This window comes from Anneissia japonica, unplaced genomic scaffold (assembly GCF_011630105.1).
Source record: "Anneissia japonica isolate Jap-2015-1 unplaced genomic scaffold, ASM1163010v1 scaffold288073_len612986_cov165, whole genome shotgun sequence".
In the NCBI taxonomy this organism is placed as follows: domain Eukaryota; kingdom Metazoa; phylum Echinodermata; class Crinoidea; order Comatulida; family Comatulidae; genus Anneissia; species Anneissia japonica.
The window spans coordinates 433371-460420 of NW_022731366.1; the positions used below are offsets into that span (position 1 = coordinate 433371).

A 27050-nucleotide genomic window follows, 5' to 3' on the forward strand; every position below is an offset into this window, starting at 1 on the left:
CAAAGCCACCAAGAACAATAATATGGCCACAGCCACCAGAAGAAACAAAATCACCACCGCCACCAGATTACAGGACCACCACCGCTACCATAATTTTGGGCGGTAGATGAATGGCAGCATCTTATACCTCAGGTAAGAACTATGGTACCAAACAATGTTAATATCTTTTTTATGTAAATGAAAACACTGGCCAGCACTTTATTACAACTATAGCATTTATTCACACAAGCTTTCGCCAGCAGTCAATGCTGGCTTCATCATTCTGCACCTGAGCGAAAGCTTGTGTGAATGAATACTATAATTAGTCAATAAACTGCTACCAGTGTTTCACGGGGGTCCCAAGTCTTCCGGAAGTCGCGGGAGTCTCCCAGAAATGGAGACGGCCTTTCTCACTCCCCGGGAAAATAGCCCATCTCTTGCAAATTCATATTTGTGTGTTTTTACTAATTTACTATCAATTTCTCCCTGAAGTCAGTGCTGATGGGCATTACCGTAGGCCTACGCAGCAAAATAAAATTAAATATGTTAAGAAAGCTCATTTAACCAGATCTCCCGGAGGAATTCCTTTCTACCCCTGCAGCAATGTGAATCGAATTGATGAGAATATGCTAGATTATATCAAATGATGGAATAATATGCTAGATCATTATGCCAAATTTTGATTGAAGAGATACAGGTACCAGTGGCGTACCCCTTCCTCCCAAAATACTCGCAGCTCCCCACCCCCATCCCCACCAAGTCACTCCAAAAAGTAGTTAAAATCACCTCATATCACCTGATATTGCGAGCAGCGCCCCTCATCTAATTAGCTATCTCCCACTTCACCTTCACCAGGTTAAATCAATGGTCGCAGTAAAATCAGACTTGGGACTCAAACCAGGTAAACCCCATTGATCAATTTTACTCTGTATGGATATTTGAAGACAAAAACTTTGTCTACACTATCAAATTTTATGTGACAAAAAAAATGTGACGTGCCCATATATGGGTATGATGACGTCATATCACATACCATCAAAATGCATAAAAAGAGTTGAACGTGCTCAACATTTACTTTCCATCACATTTTATGCGAGGCTTTTTTGATGAAATTTGATAGTGTAGACAAAGCTTTACAAACACACATGTGATCACCAAAACGCACATGTTTGACGCTGTCATTTTTAGGATCTTTGCAACAATATCCAAGGAGCAGCGCTTAGCTTAAAGGTACATTGAAAGACTAATAAATGCTACACATAAAAAAACAGACAGTTGCTGTATTATCAGGTATGTTCTTTGTTTTCAATCGAATATCGTTATCTTTACGTACAAAATTTGCAATAGAAATTGAGTATTATTTATGCTAACAAAATATGTATATTTCAAAAGAATATTATTTTCCTTACGTGTCTGTTATCACTCATAATTAGGTGTATCACGCCTTGCCATAAACAATTTGGCTATATAAAATGAATGTAATTCCATAAACTACATATTTTTGAGGTGTGGTATATATGGCACCAGCCCAATGGTCAATCAAATCTGCTAGAAGACAAAATGAATTAATGGAGCAATGTAACTCAATATCAAAATACATATAAATGAATTCTTTGACTTGGTATTTGGTTGAAAGCTTAATACTGTTGTTGCTACAAAATGAAACAACTTGTATTTTTGTGTTCAGGCCTTAATTGTATATAAAGCAAAAAAAAACTTGTATTTTAACACATAAAGAGTGCAACAAAAATTGTAATTTAAAAAAAATGTACATAATACTCAACTTGTTTTGATTTTAGGGTTTATATTAAAAATCATGTAATAGCATTTATAATGTTAGTGTTGAACCTTGGAAACCATATTAAACCTTACATTTTGAATCGTTATATCAACAACCACTAACATTATTATCACTACCACACAATCCTATTCTCCAAAAGCAAATACCTAATCATATCAAATAATAATATTAATAATGCCACCCAACACCTCTATGATACATCTTAAAACATTTTATAGACTCTAAAACTGGGCTTGACATCTCTCCTCTTCTGAAATTAACCTTTCCAGAAGTGTCAATTACACTTTTTCCATGTCTGTCTGTAGCCACACAATGAGCCTTTCCTGACTACCTGCCAATTTTAGGGTCTATGCACACAATATAGGAATGCTATATATATTTAAAAACACACATAAGCCTTCAATGTATGATAAGTGTGGCTTGACAAATGAGCTGCTTATTTGGTGAAGCTATATTGATTTCCAAGGAAAACAATCTTCATAAACATTTTATATTTATAAATATTCTTTTGCTAAAAATAATCCTATCTCTACAACCAAAATTTATAATGATCTATTTTACATCTAATTTATAAAAAAGATTATTGGTAATGAGATGCAGGTTTTGTCCAGTAGACGTAGAGCTTCATACTCTAAACTAGACTTAACTGCAAACACCCTACAGGGCTGGCTTTGCCCACTTGTAAGTTCCAGTGAAAACAAAGTTATTTTTCTTGAGAAGTTCATCAGCTTCAACTGGTCCTCGTCTAAAACAATGAAAGCAAATAATGATTAACAAATAGTAAGATATTTTCTTACATTTTTTATGTTAAGGCAACAAAATAAATAAATTTGTAATTTTATAAAAATACAATGCACAATCCTACTCAAAGCAGTGTTCTTCAAAAGCCAGATTTATCACCATTATTTTACGCATTAAATTATTGAAATAGCATTGGAAGAAAAGGAAGAAATTCCACACACGCCCATCATTTTATGCCAAATATATGACAAAGTGTAAGCATTGACATGGACACCATTTTGTTGGATTTCAGATTATTTTACTCTATACTTCGCTATTATGAATAACAAATTGTCTATAGTAATTGTTATTGTCGTGATGGAATACACAATAACTGGATTTACGTCAGGAGAATCAAGTATAGGTGTATTTTTGCCCTACCTGACGTGGAAATGTACTGAATACTCAGTACGTGTGAAAACAATTGCAAAAAAAAATTTTTATTATCGGTTGATTTCCCGTCGATTTATAATCAGGCGGTACTGGGAAGGGACAACTTGATTTCCTGCTCTACAACAAGTCATTCATTCGTAGAAGCCTTTATAAAAAAAGCCTACCTAAAATTGCCTAGATTGGCACAAGACCGGCTTTGAATATAGGCAGATTGAAACCGACAGTTATTGTCCACGTCAGGTAGGGCAAAATTACACCTATAAATTTGAATATAATTTACATACTTCTCAATGGCATATCTGGTGGTGGATTGATTCCCCAAAAATACTCACACCCCTAGTCTCCCACCTAAAATCACCTTATTTTGTGAGCTAGCACCCCTCAACCACTCTTTGAACCACCACTTCACTTTTGTGCTCCCCCATCACCCACCTCCACCGCCACCCATTTCAAGACTCCTAAAAACGCAACTGATGCTTACAGTACTTCCCAACTTACCCGCCATATTTATATTGAGTAGGCTTTGGTTTGTCATTTTCAATTTTGAGCAAGAGTGGGGTGAATATTCTCCATGCTTCGGCCAACTCATCACTGTAAAACAAAATCAAATAGTGATCAAGCAGGCAACATTATCTCAAAACACTTCACATTTTTACCAGGAATTTAATAATTTTGTGCACTACTGGAACAAAGCTGTTGCTTGCTGGTTATAAACAATGAAAGCCAAGAGTTTTGTGTTCAGACCTGACAAAGCACTAAATTTTTTTCTCAGGGCTAAAAAAGTGTATTCAGTGATGCTGTTTCGATAAACATATAACAATAAAATAATAATAAAATCATATTTATACAGTGTCTAAAGGATTGCAGATCCCTCAAATACTAATAAAATAATAATAATAATAAAGCATATTTATATATTGTCTAATCAGATCCCTCTAGGTGCTTAAATTTTAAAGTTATTTATATATTTATTAATAATAATGCTACCAATAAACATTGAATACCTTCTCACAAAGTGAATTTGATGGCCACAGAACACATCTAGAATTAATCTCTCATAAGCATCAGGCATTGACACATCCTACAAAAAAAAACCAACCTAAATAAATGTGGCATTGTAAAAAAGGACATAAAATAGAATGAATGTTACTCAGAATCATGAAGTAATGTTTATTTTATGCTAATCACGGGTATTACATAAGAGTTGATAGTGTACAGAGTGTTAGGCTGTGTTCACACACACGGCGTAAGACTGGCGTGGCTTACGCCAGGCGTAAGCTAATCCACGGATTAAAATTCCAAAGTGTTCACACAAACGGCGTTCGTTAAACTAGCAGTAATATAGGCCTATGCGGAGTGGAATAGTTTTCAGTTTTAAATAAAAAAAACTTTTAAATCTGTGAATTGTTCGAATTGAACTTATATGATTATTGTATTTTAAATGAACAATTTTACTTTTGATTTTTCAGCTAGCATTGTTGATGTTGCATGTTTTAATAGACAGTCTAAATGGTTAAAATATCTTACAAAACACAATCAATAAATCATATACATTATAACTAAGTAAAATGCAATAGAAAAGGAACCCCTTTACCATTTCATTTATAGAGAGAACAGAAAAGAGACCAAAGTAGCTAATATACTGTAATCGTGATTGGTCAATCTCTTGAAATGAGGTCAAATCATTCAAGCATCACTGGCGTTAGCTCAGTGGCGTTAGCTAATCTGGGGTCTGCAGGTAGTGTTAATAACGCCAAGGACGTGGCGTAGTGAGTGGCTTTAACAACGCCACTGCCTAGTTCACACACAAAGGCGTACGCTACGCCAGGCTTAAGCCAGCCTTACGCCGTGTGTGTGAACATAGCCTTAAATTGTCTGAGGGAAAAGATTAGAACTAGGAAAAACACAAAGATTTATAGCTTCTTTTCTATCATCTTTTTTTTTACCTTGTACCGTGATCCGTAAGTCAGATCCAATTCCGTTTCCTCTACATCAAAGGACATTCCTGGTTTCTTGGTCATCATCTTACAGTACACAGCTTCTCCTGGCTGCACCCGGATCACAAGCTCATTTCGTTTGCAGTTACCGCTGAAGATATCTCCTGGTACATCTTTGAACTGTACACGTACTTCAGCTTTACGCTCATTCAGGGCTAAAAGAAAAGTGATATGACGATGCTTAAGCCCTGTTTGGACAACAAAGTTTATATTTTAAAAAATGTGACATGCCTAAATATGGTCATGATGAAGCAGCAAGGATTTCCCTAAGATGGTGCGGGATGATCCCCGATATCACAGAGCTTGCAGGATCTCTGCCATTACCATTCAGTGATTACCAGAAAGGACAGATATCAAGTTTCTATCTTTGAACTTGTTGAATAATTAAAGCCCTGCCCAGAAAATCTTATTTTATTTCACAAAAACATGCAACATCTTGACCATATAGGCACATGATGACTATATATGGGCATAAAACAGTTTTTTGTCAAAGAAAATTTGATAATCTGGACAGATCTGTAAATTTTCGTAAGTAAACTTGTGTGATTCCTTATAAATTTATAAGTAATCTTTTGGCAGCTATCTCATTTCATTAAAAAAACATTAAACGATTTCAACTATTGCTCTTATAGACAAAACATGTTAATTATTTACTGATAAACTATTGATAGAATGAGGAAGACATTGTGGTTGCAAGTTTACTTAAAAGGTAGCACAAGCAGACTGTTCCATTAATTTCAGGGGGTCAACACATTTTAGAAGTCATGCCTAAGATTAGCACAAAAAAGCTGGTATTAATTAATTAGATTTATATTACATAACAATAGCCAACAATCTATCCTAGGCATGGGAAAAATAATAATATATGTTTTTTAATTGCTTTAAACGTTACCAGGATCTTACCTTTGCCACACCTAAGAATGAAGGGCACACCTGCAAAAATTAAACAAGAAATTTTTAATCTTATAAGGGACAAGAACATTTTTTCATAAGTAAAATACAAAAATAAAACAGTAGAAAGCTACATGTTCAAACAAAAAGAACCCAAGTATGACAACCTAACCATGGTCAGTTGAGAAAGCAACAAATATGATAATAATAATTATGATAATAATAGTAATTATGATAATAATAATTATAAAAAATAATTATGATAATAATAATAATAATTACGATAATAATGATAATAATAATTATGATAATAATAATTATGATAATAGCAATTAAATAATGATAATACAAATTATTTTTTTCTTTATTTAGAAATGAAAATATATATTTTGTTCTCACCATCCCATCTCTCATTGTTTATTTTAAAAACTGCTGTAGCAAAGGTGGGAGTGACAGACCCTTTGGGAACAGTGGGGTCGTCAAGGTAACCTTCCTTAGCATCACCCTCTCCATCTGGATCTCCAACATACTGGCCGAGAACCACATCATCTAAAGTCAGTGGGTCAATACGCTTCAATACCTTCACCTAAAATGAACCAATTACATACAGTAATACAAAAAAGTGAAAAAAGAAATGCTATATATTCTATGAGGAAAACTTGTAGGTTCCAAACGAAGGGCCACGCCCACCTTAGGCCCACCATGATTGGGACTGAGGTGATGACATTTTTTTGATTAAAAGCCCGAAAATGGCACTACACTGCAAAAAATAATCGGCAAGCAAAGTTTAAGCATAAATAAAACAAAGAGATCTGTTTTTTACAGAATTTGCGGGAGATAAGTCAATTTCTGGGAGATTTTTGCTTGTTTGCAGGAGTGCGGGAAACCATACCAATTTCCAGAAGACTCCTAGGAGTTCCGAGAGACTTTGGCTCCCAGATTTTATATCAAGGTTTACCAACATTAATGAACCGATTATATATTGTAAAGACGTAAAAGAACTGTATGTATTTTTAATATTAAGAAATTAAATTAATTTATGATAAATACATTTGCTCTTGTAAAAAATTGTATTACAATAAACATATCTATTTAAAATTTGATATAGTTTTATGTAGAGATTTACCAACCTTAATGAACCAATTATATAATGCAATAAAGTGAAAAAACTGTATTTATTTAAAATATTAAGAAATTAAATTACCTGTAATTAAATCTTTTAAAATTAAAATTTATAAATAAAATTGCTATAAAAAATTGTATTACTATGAAACACATCTATTTAAAATTTGATATAGTAATTTTATATAAAGTTTTACCAACATCAATGAACCAATTATATAATATACATGAAAGAACTGTATGTATTCTTAATATTACAAATTAAATTACCTCTAAATAAAATTTATAAAATTAAACTTTATGATAAATAAAATTGCTATTATCAAAAATTGTATTATAAAACACATCTATTTAAAATTTGATATAGTAATTTTATATCAAGGTTTAATAACATCACTGGAACATGATATGATAGTCTGCAAAAGGCAATGTAAATAGCCTCATTACAGAAGCACATCAAATGAGCTCTAATGGCTCGAATAGTTGAGCATATTAATTAGCATAATTTTCTGTAAATGATCGTAAAATCACTATTGTGGCAATTCTATAATCATTTAAGGCTTCAAACTATTCAGACTATTCAGTTATGCTCATCCATTTGCGAGCAGCTCTTGTAAAAAAATGATTGCAGCAGAGTTTTCAATGTTTCATTCATGTTTATGGGCCTATGACACACATTTTACGGAACGCTAATTGCATGTCATAAATGTTTGCAAGTGCTCTCCTCTAGGGCATAAATATTTATGGCTCAATGACTTGTTCAAAAGGTACCGGTACTGCACAGGCCTGTCTGATTTACTTTGTTACAAATTGGAAAATATGATGATACAAAGTGTGACTTTTCTACCTTTTCATCTCGAATGTCCTTGGCATCAGTTGATCCAGGTTTTTCCATCGCAAATAACGACAAAATCTGTAGAAGGTGATTCTGCATAACATCTCTGAAAACAATATGTTAATAATTAATTTATTTGTTTTCTATGAAAAATACTAGTGTTAATCATTAACAAGTATTAATGATTTTATTAGGGAAGCTCATAACAAAAGCAAAAGGCTACATTTTTAATTCACATATCAAAGGAAATTATATATGAATCTGAATAAAATGAACAGCTTAATTCAATTGTGGTTCAATATCTGAAAACAATACATTTTGAAATTACTCAATTTATTAACAAGATTACAGTACTGTAATACAAATACGTAATATATTACAAATATTTACAATACTCGTAAATATTTACATTATTTTTGTGGTTACTGCAATTAGAAATAACCAATTAGAAAGAATTGGAACATGACAGCTTATCTAAAGTGGTTAATAATCCAGAAACAGAAATTGCAATTCTCTATGAATAATATTCCACTTTATATAATTCAATCCACAAATAGAAAGATATTTTGTCTAAAATGCAGAGGGTGGGGGATATCTGGTTACCTCTGTTTTTTGGCTACTTAAATCTATCTATATTGTTTTCACAATTGGTTAGTGATTTTTTGACTGATGCCTACAAGATGGGGAGGAGGTGTGGTGGTGGTAGTTATAATTAAAATTAATTAAATTTAAATGAAGTTGAAAAAAGAACCACTGATGCATTGGTAATTTAACCAAATGATGACATTTAGCATTGGGATTTTTATCTGTCTTTATATTCCTTGAATGCATTGTATGTTCTAAGTATATTAATAGTCATTACCATAACAAATTAAATCTGTACAGTATTTGTATAAACACTGCCCTGAGCCCAAGATTATATACATCAATAAAAATATGAATGACGCAAGTTGATAATCTAAAAGAGGTACATACCTTATGATGCCAAATTCATCAAAGTAACCTCCCCTTCCAATCGTTCCAAAGGGCTCCTTAAAAGTGATGACAACGCTAGCAATATTGTCACGATTCCAGACAGGTGCAAAGATTCGGTTTCCAAACCTGCAAGAATAATTTTTACATTTTTACAAATGTAAACCATTTGCATAATGCTTACAAATACTGAAATTAAACTACTGATTACAAATAAAATAACATTTTAAAATCTACATGACAATAAAATATAGGGTCACAATCAAAGATCCTATAATAATAAGATAGCGCTCTGTGTGGTTTTATGTGTATCGGAAATACTCAAATAAGTATATAAAGCTTATAAAATTTTTGTAGGCTTCAATGCTGTGCTTATTCGAGAGCGGCACTTATAAATTATTATTGGAATGGCGCTTTCCGTGCGCATTCCCATGTTACATATTTCACATATTCAAGTAGTTCAGTAAGCCTACCATTGGTCCTAGTCATCGTAAATAAACATTTATAAAGAAATGCTTGAGTCTTCATTGTGTTATATATTCATTTCAACACTGCAGTACATTGTATTTAAAAAGCCTGTTTCTCGAAGTGTTTTATTACAAACACAGGGTGATGTATACTCTTGATTAAGCACCGTAGCGCTTATTAGAGAGCGGTGCTTAGAGAAAAAAATCAGGTTTGGTGTGGCACTTATTCAAGCATTCATTCATAAAGAAAGTAATTATAATTGAGAGAGAATGTGTTCTAATTGTTTCCATGTTTATTACAGAATTTGCACAAAGATCATAGATGTCAAAGTTAATAAGTAATTGTAATTGAGAGGTCCTACACCATATTGTTACAGGATTTGCATGCAGAAATCGTGGAGAGCGCTATCTTATCATTATAATGTCTCCGGTCACAATCCAGTAATTCGGTTAAAAAATATAGAGAGCGCTACGTACCTTAAAATCATGAGGTTCTGTACCATCTCTTTTCCAAGGTAATGGTCAATACGATACATCTGATCCTCCTCAAATAGTCCACTAAGGTGGTTGGACAAGTCAGCAGAAGACGCTGAATCCTTTCCAAATGGCTTTTCTATGATAACACGAGTCCACCCCCTGAAAATCATCAAGATTTCATTACAATAGTAGATTCATTAGAATATATTTTTGCAAATAGATAAAATTCTGCACCTGGATTCAATATTCTGTGGTTGTTTTTTTTTTTTTACTGAGTTCTGCAAGTAAATCATACTTGGGTTAGCATATGGGACAGAATGCTACCTTATACTATGGGAGGCAGCATGGTAATTTATCAATTCATTCATTCATCAATCAATCAATCAATCAATCAATCAATTAAATAATCAATCAACCAATTAATCGTTTGGACAATCAGTCGATAGTGAGTTGTTACACTTCTTAATAATCCTGTCTAGCCTCTAAAGTCTTGTTTATTTATTGATTTCTGATTGAAAGATGAAATGAAATCAAGAAATCAATCAATTAATCAAAAATCAAACAACTGACCAATGAATCACTGAATGAATGAATAAATCAATCAATAAATTAATCAATCAATTAATCAAAAATCAATGAATGAATCAATCAATCAACCAATGAATGAATGAATGAATGAATAAATCAATTAATCAATGACTCAATCAATCATTTAATAAATTAATCAATAAATCAATGAATAAATAAATAAATAAATCAATCAATCAATCAATAAATCATTCAATCAATCAATGAGTCAAACCATTCTCCTATTCATTCATCCATCTGTCCATTCATTCATTCACTTATTCATTCATTTATGTATCATATAATGACGATACATACTTAGGACTCATGCATTTTGCTTTGATGTGCTTTGTAACATCCTTAAACACACTTGGTGGAAGGGCAAGGTAGAATAGACGATTGGCGGGGACATCTTTCTTAGCCTCGATTGTTGTAAGTACATCATTTAAGTGCTCAAAGCCATCCTCTTCTTGGTATGATCCTTTCACGTAACGATTCTGTTTGAAAAATTCATCCAACTTTGCCTTTTCGCCATCTTTTACCTGCAAAGTAAATTAACTTTCATCAAAATCTGAAGGAAGGAATTGGTGTTTTTAAAGCTCCATTAAGTTTTATGTTACTAATTGGTGTGAATTTTCCATATATGGGCATGATGATGTCATATCACATCCATATATGGGATGATGATGTCATATCATATTCAGTTAAAAAAATACACTCATTTGTATTACGTGACCAGTATCTTCAATGTATCCATAACATATCATTACGTTGTTCATGGAATTGCGCCAGCAAATAACAGACGACGCAATGTGTGTCTGGCTTGAGTTGCAATTATGATGTGTTGCTAATCATTTCTAAGTTAAAAATATATTACAGAGCTTATTGGGAGAGGTGAATTTTATTAAGTCAAATAAAAAAAAAGAACAGGATTTCTTACTTTCATGTATGGCTCACATCGCTTTTTAATATCACTGATTGAAAGAACTGAGCGAGCATAACCGACAAATGTTGTGTTCTTTGGCAGAAGATTATCACGAAATAGCCACCTGGAAAATAAATTTTAAAAATAAGTTAGTTTACTGATTGGTCAAGTTGATTTTATAATTATCATAATCGTTGTGATGTGAATATAAATTTCAATCATGAAATTTCTAAAAAATTGTCTGATGCTAATGATCAACTGACTGAATGAGTTAATACCTTTTATGTTCCTTTTAAATATTGCAATCCAGCAAATTTTCATGGGTTTTCCATTATCTTACAACAGACAGTATATCTTTAATGCTATTATTCTTCCTGATATAATAGTCTTTACTATCAACTGATCGCCTGCCTGACTTAATAACTTTTATGATCCCTTTAAATAAGGAATTTAGCAAATTTTTGTGGGTTTTCCTCGTAATTTCCAAAAGACAGTACATTTATAATGCCGTTATGCATGGTATAATAGTTTTGCAGATAATGTTATGCAGGTATAATGGTTTTTATATAAAGCACTCATAAATTCAGATTATTAAATAATATATTAGTATAGCTGCAGTGTTTATCTTTATCAGTCCTGATAACGAGAATGATGCAGCAATTTTCGCAAAAAATCAATATCATACATAAAATATTTTAATATGTAGCTGTTATCAGATACCTATCTAATTTTCATTAATTTGAATATACATTTATTCTTTCGCATCCAAAAACAAGTCCTTAAAAGGGTAGAATATAGTTCCAAACCAGCGCAATGGATTAAAAAGTTGATTTGCTAATAAATATTTTGATCTAGAAAAAAATTGTTTTAAAATAAGAATCATGATCGAGGGTTCTAAATGGCCCCTTAGTTCAAAAGCCCCAGCCAGGAATTTCTGGAGCCCTCATTGTTGCAAACTATCTGATGCTCTATGTCATATTATGAAGCTTAGGGAATGGAGTGTACTTTAATAATGGTATAATAGTTTTGCAGATAATGTTATGCAGGTATAATGGTTTTTATATAAAGCACTCATAAATTCAGATTATTAAATAATATATTAGTATAGCTGCAGTGTTTATCTTTATCAGTCCTGATAACGAGCATGATGCAGCAATTTTGAGTAAATTATCAATATGTTTGATTAACAAAGGCTTTTGTACACACCATAGAGTACATAAAAGACAAGTGTATTCAAGGATGGCACTACAGTATATACATATTCTGAGTAGTTTTTAATCTTCAGATCTAACTCCCCTATATGGACTATCGTAATAATGAGACTATCAATTATACAAGGTTTCATCATAGAAACCCAACAGGAAATAGGCACTGTAAGCTCCAAGTAATCCTGGATAAAAGATATATATACACACATAAAAGATATATATACACACCACAATGTTGGGTAAATTTTCTTCTTAGCCAAGTCACCCTGTATAAAACGAGAACACAAATTATCACTCAGCTTGCATGCAAGCTATTGCTTAAGGAAGCATAGAAATTGTTTTGCCAATTAGTTAAAATTATCAAAAGTAATTTCATTAATCAAGTTGACCTCTTAGGTAACGTTAATTGCATTGTAAAACAACAGAGATGCATTCCTTGCTATTTCATTAAAAAATTCATTATGAGGCAAAAAATCAATATCATACATAAAATATTTTAATATGTAGCTGTTATCAGATACCTACCTAATTTTCATTAATTTGAATATACATTTATTCTTTCGCATCCAAAAACAAGTCCTTAAAAGGGTAGAATATAGTTCCAAACCAGCGCAATGGATTAAAAAGTTGATTTGCTAATAAATATTTTGGTCTAAATGGCCCCTTAGTTCGAAAGCCCCAGCCAGAAATTTCTGGAGCCATCATTGTTGCAAACTATCTGATGCTCTATGTCATATTATGAAGCTTAGGGAATGGAGTGTACTTTAATAATGAAAACAATAAATGTACACAGGATTTGAAATTTAGACATTGATAACAGGCTGGGAGTTTAACCAGCTGAATGCCATCAAAATAAATTTATTATTATTGCAAAAGTCACCGAGTTTATATATCTCAGTTCATACCTAAGACCTTCTCATTTTATTGAAATTTAGAAAGCTGAACAACCAGAGATGACTCCTGTCTTCAAAAATCAAATATGCAAAGCTTGCAGTAAAATGCACTACTTTGATTACCCTGTATGTTTTAATAATGTCAAATTATGTGAAGCCAGCATCAAGCTTTAAGATTAATTTTCCCCTGAGGATAATCAATCACTTACGGACGCTCCAAGAATGACGAAGATGTGTGGTACCTCCTCCTGGTTCATGGTCTCCTTGAGAAGAGCAATGCTGTCCACCGGAGGTTTATCCTACAAAACAAAAACACATTATTCTAATCTTAGTAGCTGTATGAGTGATCGATTATTTGGTTGGTTGGATAATTGTTTAATTGATTGATTGATTGAAAGAGCAGTTTCTGTTCACAAATCGGTAAAATAAAACATTCACAATTTGGTTTATTGTATTTGATTGATTGTTTGATTGATTAATGAATATATTAATAATTGATTAATTAATAATAGATTGATTAGAAGTTAATTTTTTATTCAGAAATTGGTTCATAAAAAAATTAACTTGTTAATTTGGCTACAAATAATGATATTTCCAATTGGTAATTATTTACCATATTGATTTCCCAAACATGTGGCACTGTAATCAATTTAATGGTTAATTAATTTCATTTATTATTCTTATTGCTATTTTATATTGATGATGAAGGGGTAAACCATAATTTTCAACATTTGTTTATAAGATTACAAAACATACTCCTTTTTGTGGCTCCCCTCCCTCCCCATGAAAGAGCACACAAAAAATGTTGATTTGTGTCATTTTATCTTTTTCGTACTTATGCCTATGCCTTCAACCTCCTCCACCCCCATCCCCCACCCCCAAGCGTATGTTTTGTACTCTTTTGAAAATTATGGAAGGCCCAAAGACAATATGAGTGTTGTGTTGGTTTATATCGTCGCTCACATCACGAACTAACACAATTAAATTCAATTGTGTTAGTTCGTGAAATCAAAAAATCGCATCAAAATACGCGCTGTTGTTGGTAAGGACTTTTTGTGTGGTAAAGAATACAAAATTGCTTGACAACCAATACGCACTCGTTTTGACGCGCTACTGTGATTTCACGAACTAACACAATCTACTTTGATTGTGTTAGTTCGTGATGTGAGCGACGATATGTTCTGATAAGCACTATGGCACTTCTCTTGAGAGGCTTCAGTGCAGTGCATATTTAAGACCAGTGTTTATTCACGATCAGCACTTATTACAAATTATTGGCAGTGCTAAAACTGTACAATGACGGTATTGTGCATATGCCTACCTGAGGACTAAGGCTTTGACATTTATTAAAAATAGAGTATGACTTTAGCATTGCACTTAATATTTTATGGCACACATGATAGTTGCATGTAATGTTTGCTTTATTCAATGCATTTGATGGTTGGTTTATACAATTGCAATGCATGATAGTTGGTCGGCATGAATGTTGATTATATAGTAACATAATGGTTGATTTATACAATGCCTAACAGTTTACAGAATATATATGGCAACTCCAAAAAATGAAAGACAGGCAGGCAGGCCATAATTGATTTTATGTTTCGTTCATTAATAGAACATTAAAATGCATGATATTCAATATAGTTTAAACAAGGTGATAGTAGGTTTATACAAAGGCATGATGGTTGAAGTTATACAATGCTTGTATAGCATGGATTATAATGATAGTTTATACACATCATAATAATATAGTGTCGGACATACTATAGTATAGTTTGTTCGTATAGTACATCTGATGGTTGATTTATTGCACTCTTTGCAGGCTATTCTTTGTACAGATACTGATCAAGACCAGTGTGTTTTGTAGAACGCAGTGCTCGCACCACTGGGAACAGTTTAGATTACTAATTTATGCAGCAATTCACGAAAGTTAATGATGTTCGATTTAAAAATTGATTCAGAGAAGGTAAATTAAAACAGGAAATACTGTACTGTATGAAGAAATTGTGGAAAACATCTGACATAACAGTAGGAAAATGCAGTACAACAAAACTAATGTAAATTTATGTGTTGAAGCTAAAATTCATAGATAATACAATATTTGGTCATTTTGAAGACAATTTAATAACTAAATTTCTTTAGTTAATATTTTCCTATGTTTTCATTTCCTATAATTTTTATCTCTTTATACTAGTGCACTAGTGCAAATTTTGATGCCTGTCATTTGAGGGAGCAAATGTTCCATTAAGCGAAATGAACGATGACAAACAAATCATAGATCTGGCCCTGAGGCAAGCTTCTGATGATCTGTAGTCAGCAATCTTTTATTTTGGTGATTGTCACAGGTCTGTAATCTACGACAACAATATTCAATTCATTATGGAACATACGCTGATATTAAATAATGCATCAAAAGAAAATAGCAACTTATGTATACTCATTAATTTACATACATAATGTTAATAAATATTATTACTGCACTATGAAACATATACTACTTACTTATTTATTAATGTATCGCAAGAACATATTACTTTATGTATATACTGTACTATATTAATTGATACAAATCACATTATTAATTAATCAGTGGGTATGAATACTTTATCTATGTCAATGATGTCTTGAAATTAAACCACCTTCCTGAAAATGAAGGCATTCATGCACAAGAATAAGAATGGTCACACTTATACCTCCATTAATTGGTTAAGAAATACTTTGCTCATACTAATTTTCCACAGAACGCTTTTTACTTTTAGGAATATTAAATTTCTTCTTCCATTTGAGAGGATATATTAAGTGGTAACTCCTATGTTGGCAGACAGGGGGACCAAGTTGGTATGTCAAATTGAGCCAAGGGACAACTGATGTGATGAAGCAGAAATGTTCCCCTGATTCCTGCTAAATACCGGACCAGATATATCATACAATATACTACATAAAACATGCACATGAGCACTTCTCATATTGTGCTGGTGAGACAAAATTCAGTCAACTGAACTAAATAATCTGTTTCTACATATACTAGAATATACAGTAAACTCTTTGTAAAACAACATTCAGTATAAATGAAGAGCAAATAATCGAAACAGAATAAAAGCAAACTGCAAAGAATGGCATGCATGATATTAATAATATAAAGCAGAAAATGGTTACACATAGAACAATGTTCACCACAACTCTCTTAAAATTTTCAGAACAGGGTTAGCAAAATGGGGGATGCACACTGCTACACAACAAACAAGTTGAAACAAAGCGGTTGTCAATACCTACTGTATGCCAGAGGGGAATGCGAGATGATAAAGAAAAAGACAACGTTGCTGGCAAACCGACACGACTATGATGATACCTTGAGAAAATTGCACTGTAATAAAGTCAAACTACAGTGATCACACAGCTAAATACACTTCTTTATAACAGTATGTTAAAAATGGCATTTAAATATTATATCGCATTATAATTAGTAACAGTACTCCATTTCCTAAACCACTTTTGAGATTTCGTTTATATAGAGAATAGATCCCTTCAATCCAGTTGAGCGATGAATCACTCGTTGAGAATGAAATACATAAACATTAGTTTCAGTAAATTTAAAATAGTCTAGTTTTTCCTGGGTCTGTTTATGTATCAAATGTTGAACAACATAAAAACAAAAACATACATAAGCAAAAATTATAAGATGATTATAAATTAAATAAATTAAACTATAAAATAATTCATAATATATCTACAGTATTAAATACACTAAATTACAAAAATTAAAAATAATAATTCACAAATTAACTGACATCTATTACAGTAATGTTGGTAGTATCAGACATGTTATGTCCTTCCTCCAAAAAAGGTAATAAAAATAATGTCATTAAACATATTTTGTGAATTCTGGTTAAACACACAAAAAATTATTTATGTACTTTATAAATTTCAATGAAATATGGACAGAAAAAATGTGCTTTTAATCATTTACAGAATATTATTATACCAGTTAAATTAAAATGAGTTACTTGTGTCCCTGGGCAAGAGAATTAACTTGTAGCAAAGGCCGTAGTCATGGCGGGTTTCTATGGTTCTGGCAAACTCCCCACTTCTGGCGAACCCCCTCCCCTCGAATTTCCTGAACGAGTCCTCAAACCCAACCAATGCATGGCAGACCCACCTAGACTCAGACAGAATGTTTTGCTGCAGACTTTTTTCAAACATAACTGCTTTTGTAGCATTATTTAGACTCATAAAACACAAAAATCCTTTTGCTTTGGTGGTTTTGCTGACCCCACCGGGCTTCGCCCCTGGAACCCACGCCCAGAGAACCACCCCTTGGAAGAGGAATGACTTCATTTCATTTCATTTTAAACAAATATAATAACAGTAGGCCTAATAATTATCAGTGTAGTGTAAAGCTAATTAATTAATGAATACAAAATATTAGCACATCAAAGTTAGTAGAATATTTAATTATCTTTAAAATATAAATTGAAAGTGTTATGTTAATATGGAGACAAATTTGGAAAAATATGAATGGTGATTAATAAACTATTTTATATACTGTATATAAAAAAAGAGGATACTCGTATCTTGAAATTTAGTTAATTATGTGCAAAAAACTCCATTTCCTTTTTCCATGGTATTCCATGTAAAAATTATTTCCTATCATTTGTGGCAAATGAAGCTTATGTAATACATCATTAGTATTACACGTCTGTCAGTGGCTAATGGTTTTGTTACCTAGCTTTCTTGCTGAGTATTAGCAAACACCATTACCTTATTAGTATGATTCGCATAGAAGAATGAGAATACGTGAGCGCTTGTGCTCATTGTAAAATCATAATCACAATAATAATGTAGATATAATTATTTTAACATCATTTTGGCTTCAAATTATTCAGGGTGTTCTCATCAATTAATTTCCCTGGTAGATACCTGCATAGTCATCAAAATAAAGGCATTATAGTATATAGATTTGACAGAGAGCTAACAATAATGAGCTGTGGAATAATGAGCTGTGGGATAAGGCTAATAGCGGATGCTGGTACTTAATTTGACTCTGTTCGGGTTATCAAATTTGACCAAAAACATGTTGTCTCCACATATATAATCATGATGTTCCTGTATATGGTCATAATGTGATGTCATCATGACCATATTTAGGCAATGGATAGTCTGAACAGGGCTTATATCAATAGAAAAACTAATTAAACAGTATATGTGATGCCAATATGTTGCCATTCCAACAGTCGTTCCTTTGATAAGATAATGACCCCAGATAGATATGTCATGCCATTGCCAATGGCATTGATTAGACTTTAATATTTTCAATTCTTTTTATAACAGCCAATTTTAGAAAATTCTCTTCATCGCTATAAAATTAAAAAATATAAATTTATTTTGGACATCAATTATAGTATAATAACAGCTCTCATCTTTGTCATCCTCAAAACCTAGACCCAGAAATATTGGGTTGATAACCGGGGGGTTTTATTAAACCTAGGATCATTTGAATTGTCGTATTAAGGCCAACTCAGACAGTGTCGGCCGACGTAGCCCGACCCGATTTATCGTCAGGGACAGTCTTAAGCCGTCGTGAGAAATATTAAACGTGTTTAATATTCTACTACGCGACTTCCCCCGACGCACACCATCCATCTGCGTTCAACTCACGCAGACCCGACGCAACAACAAATTGCGTCGGGCTGCGTCGGCCGACGCTGTCTGAGTTGGCCTTTACCTGATAACAGGCCATTCACAAATCCTTAAAATAATTTATTATATTTCCACCATTGGAATCTTCGTCCTTCTTGTACACAACATACATACAGTAATCTTTTATATTACTTACACAATGATCCTATAGTATTCCTACTTGGGAAAGTCCTTCTGCTACACTGTATATTCTACATCCATAGAAAAAGAATCTAGATGATTCTAATATCTTGGGTCATGTGATTCAAATGAATACAATTTAAAGAATGACCACTTGCCACACAGCCTTTGGCATGTGGTACAAACCACAATCTATATCCTGTAAAGAATTTCCGTATTAAATACAGTACAGTATGTACACTTCCTTGTTCATATGACCAAAGAAATTAAAAGTAATAGTATACATAATAATAGATGTCTCTAAAGTGCAAATAAACAAGGTCTTTATGCGATCATTTAATCTTGTTTACTTACCTGCCTGTGTGTTAATCGGTTTCAAAAATATAAAATGTGTACCATATTCAAACAGTTCGTAATAACTGAATACAGTAGGTAGCAAAACATATTTAATAAAAGCTTTCAATACAATCTGCAGGTACTAGGTTTGGTAGGCACTGCTTTTGCTGGCATGCCTTATCACATCTTTTTTTTTAGTGTTAGTCATTTTTTTAATTACAAGGATAACTGCACTTTTAGCTTACTGTAGGATGACCACTGCAGTGACGTGTCTAATGGTATTAACGTAGGGGGCGGATATTGGTGGCACGATGAAAAAGTGAGGCAGTAGTACTTAAAGGAAAGTAAACCTGTATCATATTTTATGTGATATGCCTGTTAAATGGTGAAGATTTTTTTCTCATTTTCAAAAACCTCTAATTTATTTGAATAGAAAGTAATATGTTTTACCAAAAACAGTCAGATAGAGAAGAAAATAAAAATAAAATGTTATTGTTAAATGTAAACAGTGTACTACTGGGATGGTTAAAAGCTTTTAATAAATATAATTAGGAAGAAATATATGATCTTATTCTGGAGATTTCAAGGCAGTGGTGGGCATAATAAAAATAAAGAAAAACTTTTATTTTTTCCTGAAATTTCCATATTTTTGTGGCAGCAGGTGCGCTAATTGACCAAAAATAAAATTTTATTTTTTTATTCATTGTTGGGGAGATGGATCCGCAAAACGAGGTATGAAAGGTCATGCTTTATTATAGATCCCCATTCCGCAACCTTTTTAGCCTACGACCCAAATTATATGTCAAGCAGTCAGACGCGACCCATCGAACCCGAAGTCAATAAATCACGTCCGTCTGGTTTTTTTTTGTCTTAAGAGTCTTTTTTTACTTAAGAGTCATTATCACAGCAGGCATTGCTGTTTCTCAATAAATTACCAGTATAGTATTTAAAAACCAGGCTGGACAAATTTAAAAACCTGTTGTTCAAAAAAATTTGGCATTTTTATTACCTTAGCTATAATTTCAGATAAAAATCATAATAGATATGCTTTTGAATTTTAAAAATCAATGACTTATGTTAGAAGTTACAACATGGTTTTTGATTTACAGTAATTGTGCTAGTCTTCTTATGAACTATTCACAACTAATGAGCTTCACTATTAATCTTGTTACAAAATTCCTGAAGTAATTAATAGAGATAAGAAGAGATTGGCAAAACCTGGTTCAAAAATTGAAAATTTGGTAAATGGTGAAGTTTCCTCATGAGGAAAAGGTACTTCTGGGTGATGAGTTGATACTATGATGAGCTAATACATACTAATTGTATTTTGCCAAACATGGTTAATTGGCCAGCTAACTTCAGGGAGGCAATAATGCAGTGATTATTCAAGAAATGGGTTAGTTTACAGGGTTGCGGGAGATGGGCAAACGCAGATTCAGATGTGCATTAAAAAGTATGAAGTTGACTGTGTTTAATTTGTTTTGTTTGTGTTACTGTTTATTATCTATTTTGGATTTGTTTTATATAATGGTTCTTTTTTATGGTGATGCACATTTGACCCAACACAACTATGCAACAAAGTGATTTGAATATTATTTATCATTTATGACCTGGGCTAGGGCCTAGGCTAGGCCCTAGACAAAGGTAGTCCTAGCCTACTACTAGGCTAGCCCAAGAGGTTGTAGTCACATCTGGAGAAGTTTCGGTGGTACAATGTGCTACAAGCGAAGCCTACAGAAGTCATAGTAAGTTAGTTATGGTTATGCCAGGTTAAGCTGGAGCCTAGGCTAGGCTAGGATTCACAAAAGATGCCGAGTCATGCTCTCAGAAGAGGCTCATCAGCGATTGAGCGTCGTGCTAGAACGCTGAAAGATGATTGTCACCTTCCTGGTTTAAATTTCCGCTCTGAAAATTACGATTTCAATCTCAATATTACGAAAGAAAAACCAGATTTGAAAGACCGTTAAATAACGGATAGCTTCAAATAACTGTTTAGATACTTACACTGTTCCCAGACATAGCTACTTCGATTTTAAAAGTTATTTTATTTTCGAATGGTAGCCTGGTAGCCTGAAACTAAAACTCTACAGAGGTACTCCCATCAACACGATAGTGCGATACTATATCCAGGGTTGCGTTCTTGAGAACAAAAATCACTGAAGCGTGACAACAATCAAGTTTCTAATAATATTGATACAAATAGGCTATTACTGAGTACTTGACTTAAATTCAACTTTTTTTCCAATAGGCCTACTACTAGCAAACGTGAACGACAAAAATAAATGTATACGCCTAACTGAAGAGAAATTGCATGATCTCTGGCCTAAATACAGATAGGACTTCCTTCGATACTTTTTTAACCGCCGTAGTCGAAACTCATCTTTATATAACAATTATATTAAAAGTCCTCAAACCAACTAACCCCCAGGGGTGGGTGGTGCCAAGGTTTGTCGAACGAGGGTCTAATGTAAACGGGAGCCGACTCCCGACGAGAACGTCAGTGAGCGTGGTCAGGCGTAGGTGATCCTGGGAATATGACCATTTTTTAGTCTACTAAATATATCATGTAAAAAATGTAGGCCTATATATCTATACATTTTTTTCTTCTCGCCTACATACAGGGGCGGGAAAGGGGACATGCTATCCACTCCTCGTCCCACTGGCGCCACACCTGACTCCCGTAATATTTAAATATCCCATTAATACATTGCAAATTGACCTCTGAAATAATTGTCTTTTTCGCAGTTTTATGATTATTCCCAAAGCTGTTTTGTGATACAATCGCTCCATGGTAAATTGTCGGCGGCTATATGAGTTTGTTAGGGTGTGATGTTTTTTCAAAGTGAGGGCGGTATTATCAAAAATATGAATAGGCCTGTTGGCATTGCGATCCAGAAGGCTGGGTTTCAAAGTCGCATCCTTCGCCATGCATAGTACGGTATTTGTAGGCGTTATTTTTTTCTAATTTCAAAGTATTTTAGGCCTGATATTTTTTTTCTAATTTCAATACATGGCATTGGTAGGCTATGTATTGATCGTTATCTTCTATATCATTAATATTATTATCGTCATCATCACCCCCACCCCACCTGCCCCTGTCTCTTATACACATCTAGATGTGTATTTTTTTTTTCTACAGTAAAACTCGCCGTGCTATATTACGACGAGTTAACTACTGTAACTAGAAATACCTATGGTACTGTCATTATTGTATGTACACCAAAGTACAATAAAAACTTCTCTACTGATAATGGATCGCCCTTTTTCTCATGAATTCCCATTTTGTATTAATTGAAAAATGATGTTGATAGAGACAACCAAACCTCGACGATGAATACAGTAAGCCTTATCCAAATGGTATACCGCGTACACTCAGGTAAATTTGGGGTGGGTCCTACGTCAACCAAAAATTAAACAGGAAATGCCACAATCATTCCCATTTAATATATTACAGACGAATAATTTCTGTTTTCCCTCTCAAAGTCCAATAACATTAAACCACGGAGGAGATTGACAGATAAGAATATTATACCTCAGTAGTGTGACAGCTGAGCAGTAGCAATCTTGACTGGTAGGCCTACTGTACGTACTGGAAATCACATGAAACCCCACTGATTTCTTGAAACGTGTAAAATAAACATATTGTTAGTTATAGCCTATAAAAGTATTACAAATAAATTTTTACCTGACTGACTTTTTTGTAAGGACGACCACATAATCTCTCGTGTATGAAGAACTCATTGTTATGCATACGGTAATCCTTCCACTTCTGTCGTATGTCATTCCAAATAGCTGGCCTTAGATAAAATAAATACGAGTAAAATTTGTCTGGTAAAAGTGATATTATCGATATGAATAATAATTTATAAGGCCTAATTGTGACATCATTTGTTGGTAATAATTGTACTGATAATATAGGGCCTATGCAGTCCATATCTCCCGTTACCAAAAATTAAGGACTACCGTAGTCTTACCATTAAAAGGAACATGCATAAGTCATACGCCCAAATTACTTAAATAAATTAACTTCGAAGTACAAACACGACATTGGTACCGTAAAATACAGGAATGCAAAAAAAAAAAAAAAAAAAAAAAAAAAAATATTCGATTTAAAACAAATTGCTTTATTGTTATAATTTACCCTTTGGTAAAAAAACATGAGGTGAGAAAAATTGATATCCTCTGTAATACAGTATGAGTAATATTACTGCATCTTTACCTGTTTTAGTTTAGTTTTTATTTGGAATCACTTCCAATACGATGGTGCATCCAAAAGTAAAAAATCAACAGAAAATTGAAAAGAAAATAACTTAACTAAGAAAATCCTTACAGAACTAGAGGTTCGGTAAATAAAGCAAAATGACAACGTTCCATCATACAAATTTATTAATAATAATAATAATAATAATAATAATAATGATAATAATAATAATAATAATAATAATAATAATAATAATAATAATAATAATAATAATAATAATAATAATAAAGTAAATAAGCAACTTAAAATATTGGTGGGACTGTACTTGGTATTAATGTTCTTATAGATAGGCCTATTGTAAAATAATAATGTTTGATCTTTAAAAAGTGGGTAAAAAAAACCCAACATTTTGAGCCCGAAATTGGCAAAAAAAGAAAAAGAACACTGCTGGGACTCGCAAAATCTTACCGATCTTATAAAAATAAGTGTACTCCGTTATTATTTTCTATGTATTTCTTCACGTGATATGATGAGCGCTATACAAATCTTATTATAATTATTATTATTAGAGTACAGTGTAGGCCTAAATGTATTTCCTAAATCTGTAATATTAGAGGCTTATATTGATAAATATCTGATTTTATTAATAAATATTACCTTTATTCCTCTTTATTGTTTTTCAATAACTGTTTTTATTATTTCTGGTAGTGTCTGATTGTTCCACTTTTTTTTATGTAAGAAATTTACAATCGTAATCTGGTGCCTATGCAGGACAAAGAGCAATGTTTCTATTTTTGGATCATAATATACCCTTGTGTAAATTACAAGAGCTGAGAAAAATTAGTTTAAACTCAATAAATGTTCCTCTGCACGGAAATCTTTAGTAAAAGGCGAAAGATTTATGCGTGATGCAGAGAAACCAGAGTAACGTTGAATAGCATGAGGACAGTATATACAAGACATGGTGTACCGTAAAGTCTAGGTTTCAAATATAAAAAAAATGCAATATAAAATTATTTAAATTCAAAAGATAGATATATCTAAAATAATAAATGTATAACAAGTTGTATTAATATTAATAATTGTCATTAATATGATTAAAATATTTATAATAATTAGGCTATGTAGGACTATTACCTAATGAATATGCATCATAATGTAATCAACACGCTCATTCATGAGGATTAGGTTGAGTCCTTAACTATAACAATACATTACAAACAATTAGCATATGAGCTGCGTTTGGTTCAAATGCTGTATTAAACTCATTTTTTTAAGAACACCGAAGTTGAAAATGCTTACAAAATAAAAACAAAATAAGAACAAATTGAGGCTGAGGTAAAATGTCAAATGAGGTTTTCATAAAAAAATAGGAAAAAAAATCAACAAATCACTAGTCACATAGGCCTACAGTAGCAGTAGAAGGTGTGACTATGTAATACCCTCATATACAATATAGTCATATACTGCATGCGTAAAATAATGTCGATCCTTGAAAAGTCGGTAAAATTAATAGAAAATAATAACATTTGAGCGCAAAATCGGCAAGAAAAAAGAAATAACAGTCTGGCAAAATCTTTATAAACGTTATAGACGATGGTGACAGTTGTAGTCATATTACAGGGCTACCGAACTATGGGAAGTACGTAAGATAGGTAAATGCCAAACTAAAGTAATTAAAAGTATAAAAAAATGTTGCAGCACTTACTTAACTATATACGGCATTCTACTCTTAGATCATTATTTACCCTTGTTGATTAACAAGGGCGAGAAAAACTGTCTCTTATACAACGTGGAACCTACTACATCGGATACAACTATATATATATATAAGAAAATTGTAAATAGAATCCCTGTCACACGTGGCAGAGATACGACGGAGTGGAATGCATTTTACAGTTTCTACTTTTGGATCATTATTTACCCTTGTGTAAATTACAAGGGATGAGAAAAATTGAGTTTAAACTCAATGAGTGTTCCTCTGCACGGAAATCTTTAGTAAAAGGCGAAAGATTTATGCGTGATGCAGAGAAACCAGAGTAACGTTAATCAGCATCAGTACAGCATATATGTGACATGAGGTACCGCATGGTCTAGGTTTCAAATATTAAAAATAATGCAATATAAATTTATTTTAAATTCACCAGATAGATATATTTAAAATCATAAATGTATCAAAGTTGTATTGTATATTGATAGTTGTCATTAACATAATTACAATCTTTATATTAAATATGTAGGCGTATTACCACTCATGCATATTCATTACAATGCCATTCATTAACATTCATAGAACAGCATTTACTAATATGCTCAGTCAAAATCAAGCTTAATCCTTAACATACAATACAGAGTACAGACTGTCACACAATACCAGCGCTTTTCGTCCTGGTTGCGTTATTTAAAATAAAACTCGACCAAATTGTATATATATACAATTCAATGGTACGAAGTATTGGTATGTTTCCTATAACTTTTACTTTATAATTACTAACTTTATAAATATTTTACTAATCAACTTTTTTTAAAAGAAGAAATTTTTGAAATCACGTATGAAGTCTCGATTTGATGTAAAATTGTAAAATGTGTTTGGGCACCTTGACTTCTGACGACTAGTGCCTAAAATGTACTAAAAACACGTAAAATATAATAATGAGCGATTGTCATTACAGGTATTATTATTTATTAGCTTTTGGTACACCATTTAAAGCCACCCCGAGTTTCTTTTGTAATCTTCCTTTTCCTTTATCATTTCGTTTTTACATACATTCATTAAGCTTATTTTTAATTACATGTTTACGTTTCTAGGCTGGTCTCTAGTGTATACATTGTGTCTAGTTAACATATTAGTTAACATATTAATCTTAGTTAAATTTAACGTCGGAGATATGTCCTGGTCTCGACCACTCTAGAGTCACTCTCATAGGCTTATAAGATTTCTACAAATGTATACCTTCTTCGAAGCAAGAAATCAAGTTGTCTCTACTCAGTATCTTTCGTTTATATTACAATAATCGGCCAGAAATTTTCCCTATAGTATTATATAGGCCTAATGTAATAGTTGTAAGTAAAGTAAGTAAATCTTTATATTAAATATGTAGGCCTCTTACATAATATACACCGTAGTAATTACAATGCCATTTTCTTCGCATTCAAAGAGCTTACTTCAATCATTTAGTTTCCTCCATGCTTGAATTGTGAGGAGCTAACTCATAAATCGGGCTTAAAGGGAGGCTGCAGAATTCAAACTTCTATTAAATAATATAAAGAAGGGATATGTGCGAACACATCGACAGGGGCGTCACATATTTTTGAAGCGCGGTAGACGAGAACGAGGGTTGTCAATTAGGTCCCTAAAACAGCTGGTGCTAAAGGATTTAGTAGGAGTT

The 27050-nt window shown here is 32.6% G+C and overlaps 1 protein-coding gene and 2 non-coding genes across 8 annotated transcripts; all 3 read right to left on the reverse strand.

Moving 5' to 3' along the window:
• Window positions 1–1254: 1254 nt before the first annotated feature.
• Window positions 1255–23063, reverse strand: LOC117115362 (glucose-6-phosphate 1-dehydrogenase-like). Of its 6 annotated transcripts, none has more exons than XM_033259126.1 (15): window positions 21465–21583; window positions 16581–16671; window positions 13517–13606; window positions 12643–12680; window positions 11222–11330; window positions 10600–10823; window positions 9715–9873; window positions 8774–8899; window positions 7811–7904; window positions 6241–6427; window positions 5854–5883; window positions 4900–5105; window positions 3958–4034; window positions 3452–3544; window positions 1255–2525 (listed from the first exon to the last, which is right to left on the reverse strand). In XM_033259126.1, exons 3-15 carry the CDS (start codon window positions 13562–13564, stop codon window positions 2438–2440), a joined length of 1479 nt encoding a protein of 492 aa, XP_033115017.1. In that variant the 5' UTR covers window positions 13565–13606; window positions 16581–16671; window positions 21465–21583; the 3' UTR covers window positions 1255–2437. The 6 variants fall into 6 exon arrangements, with proteins under 6 accessions (XP_033115017.1, XP_033115016.1, XP_033115014.1 ...); XM_033259125.1 differs by having other exon boundaries at window positions 16577–16671; XM_033259123.1 differs by lacking the exons at window positions 16581–16671; window positions 21465–21583 and adding an exon at window positions 22697–23063.
• Window positions 23064–24470: 1407 nt separating this feature from the next.
• On the reverse strand, window positions 24471–24589 carry LOC117115370. The gene has a single exon (XR_004446546.1). It is a non-coding gene; the product is annotated as a U5 spliceosomal RNA (small nuclear RNA).
• A 995-nt stretch (window positions 24590–25584) lies between these two features.
• LOC117115369 lies at window positions 25585–25704 on the reverse strand. Its single transcript, XR_004446545.1, has one exon. It is a non-coding gene; the product is annotated as a U5 spliceosomal RNA (small nuclear RNA).
• Window positions 25705–27050: the final 1346 nt, after the last annotated feature.

Bases quoted from the DNA above. Each gene is read 5' to 3' on its own strand.
- LOC117115362 (XM_033259123.1), bottom strand. From the start codon at position 22,741: ATGGGAATTCATGAGAAAAAGGGCGATCCATTATCAGTAGAGAAG. The intron at 8,900-9,714 runs GTACGTAGCGCT...TTATTCTTGCAG, and splicing joins CAGAACCTCATGATTTTAAG to GTTTGGAAACCGAATCTTTG. The intron at 5,106-5,853 runs GTAAGATCCTGG...CTTTTCTTTTAG, and splicing joins CATTCTTAGGTGTGGCAAAG to CCCTGAATGAGCGTAAAGCT.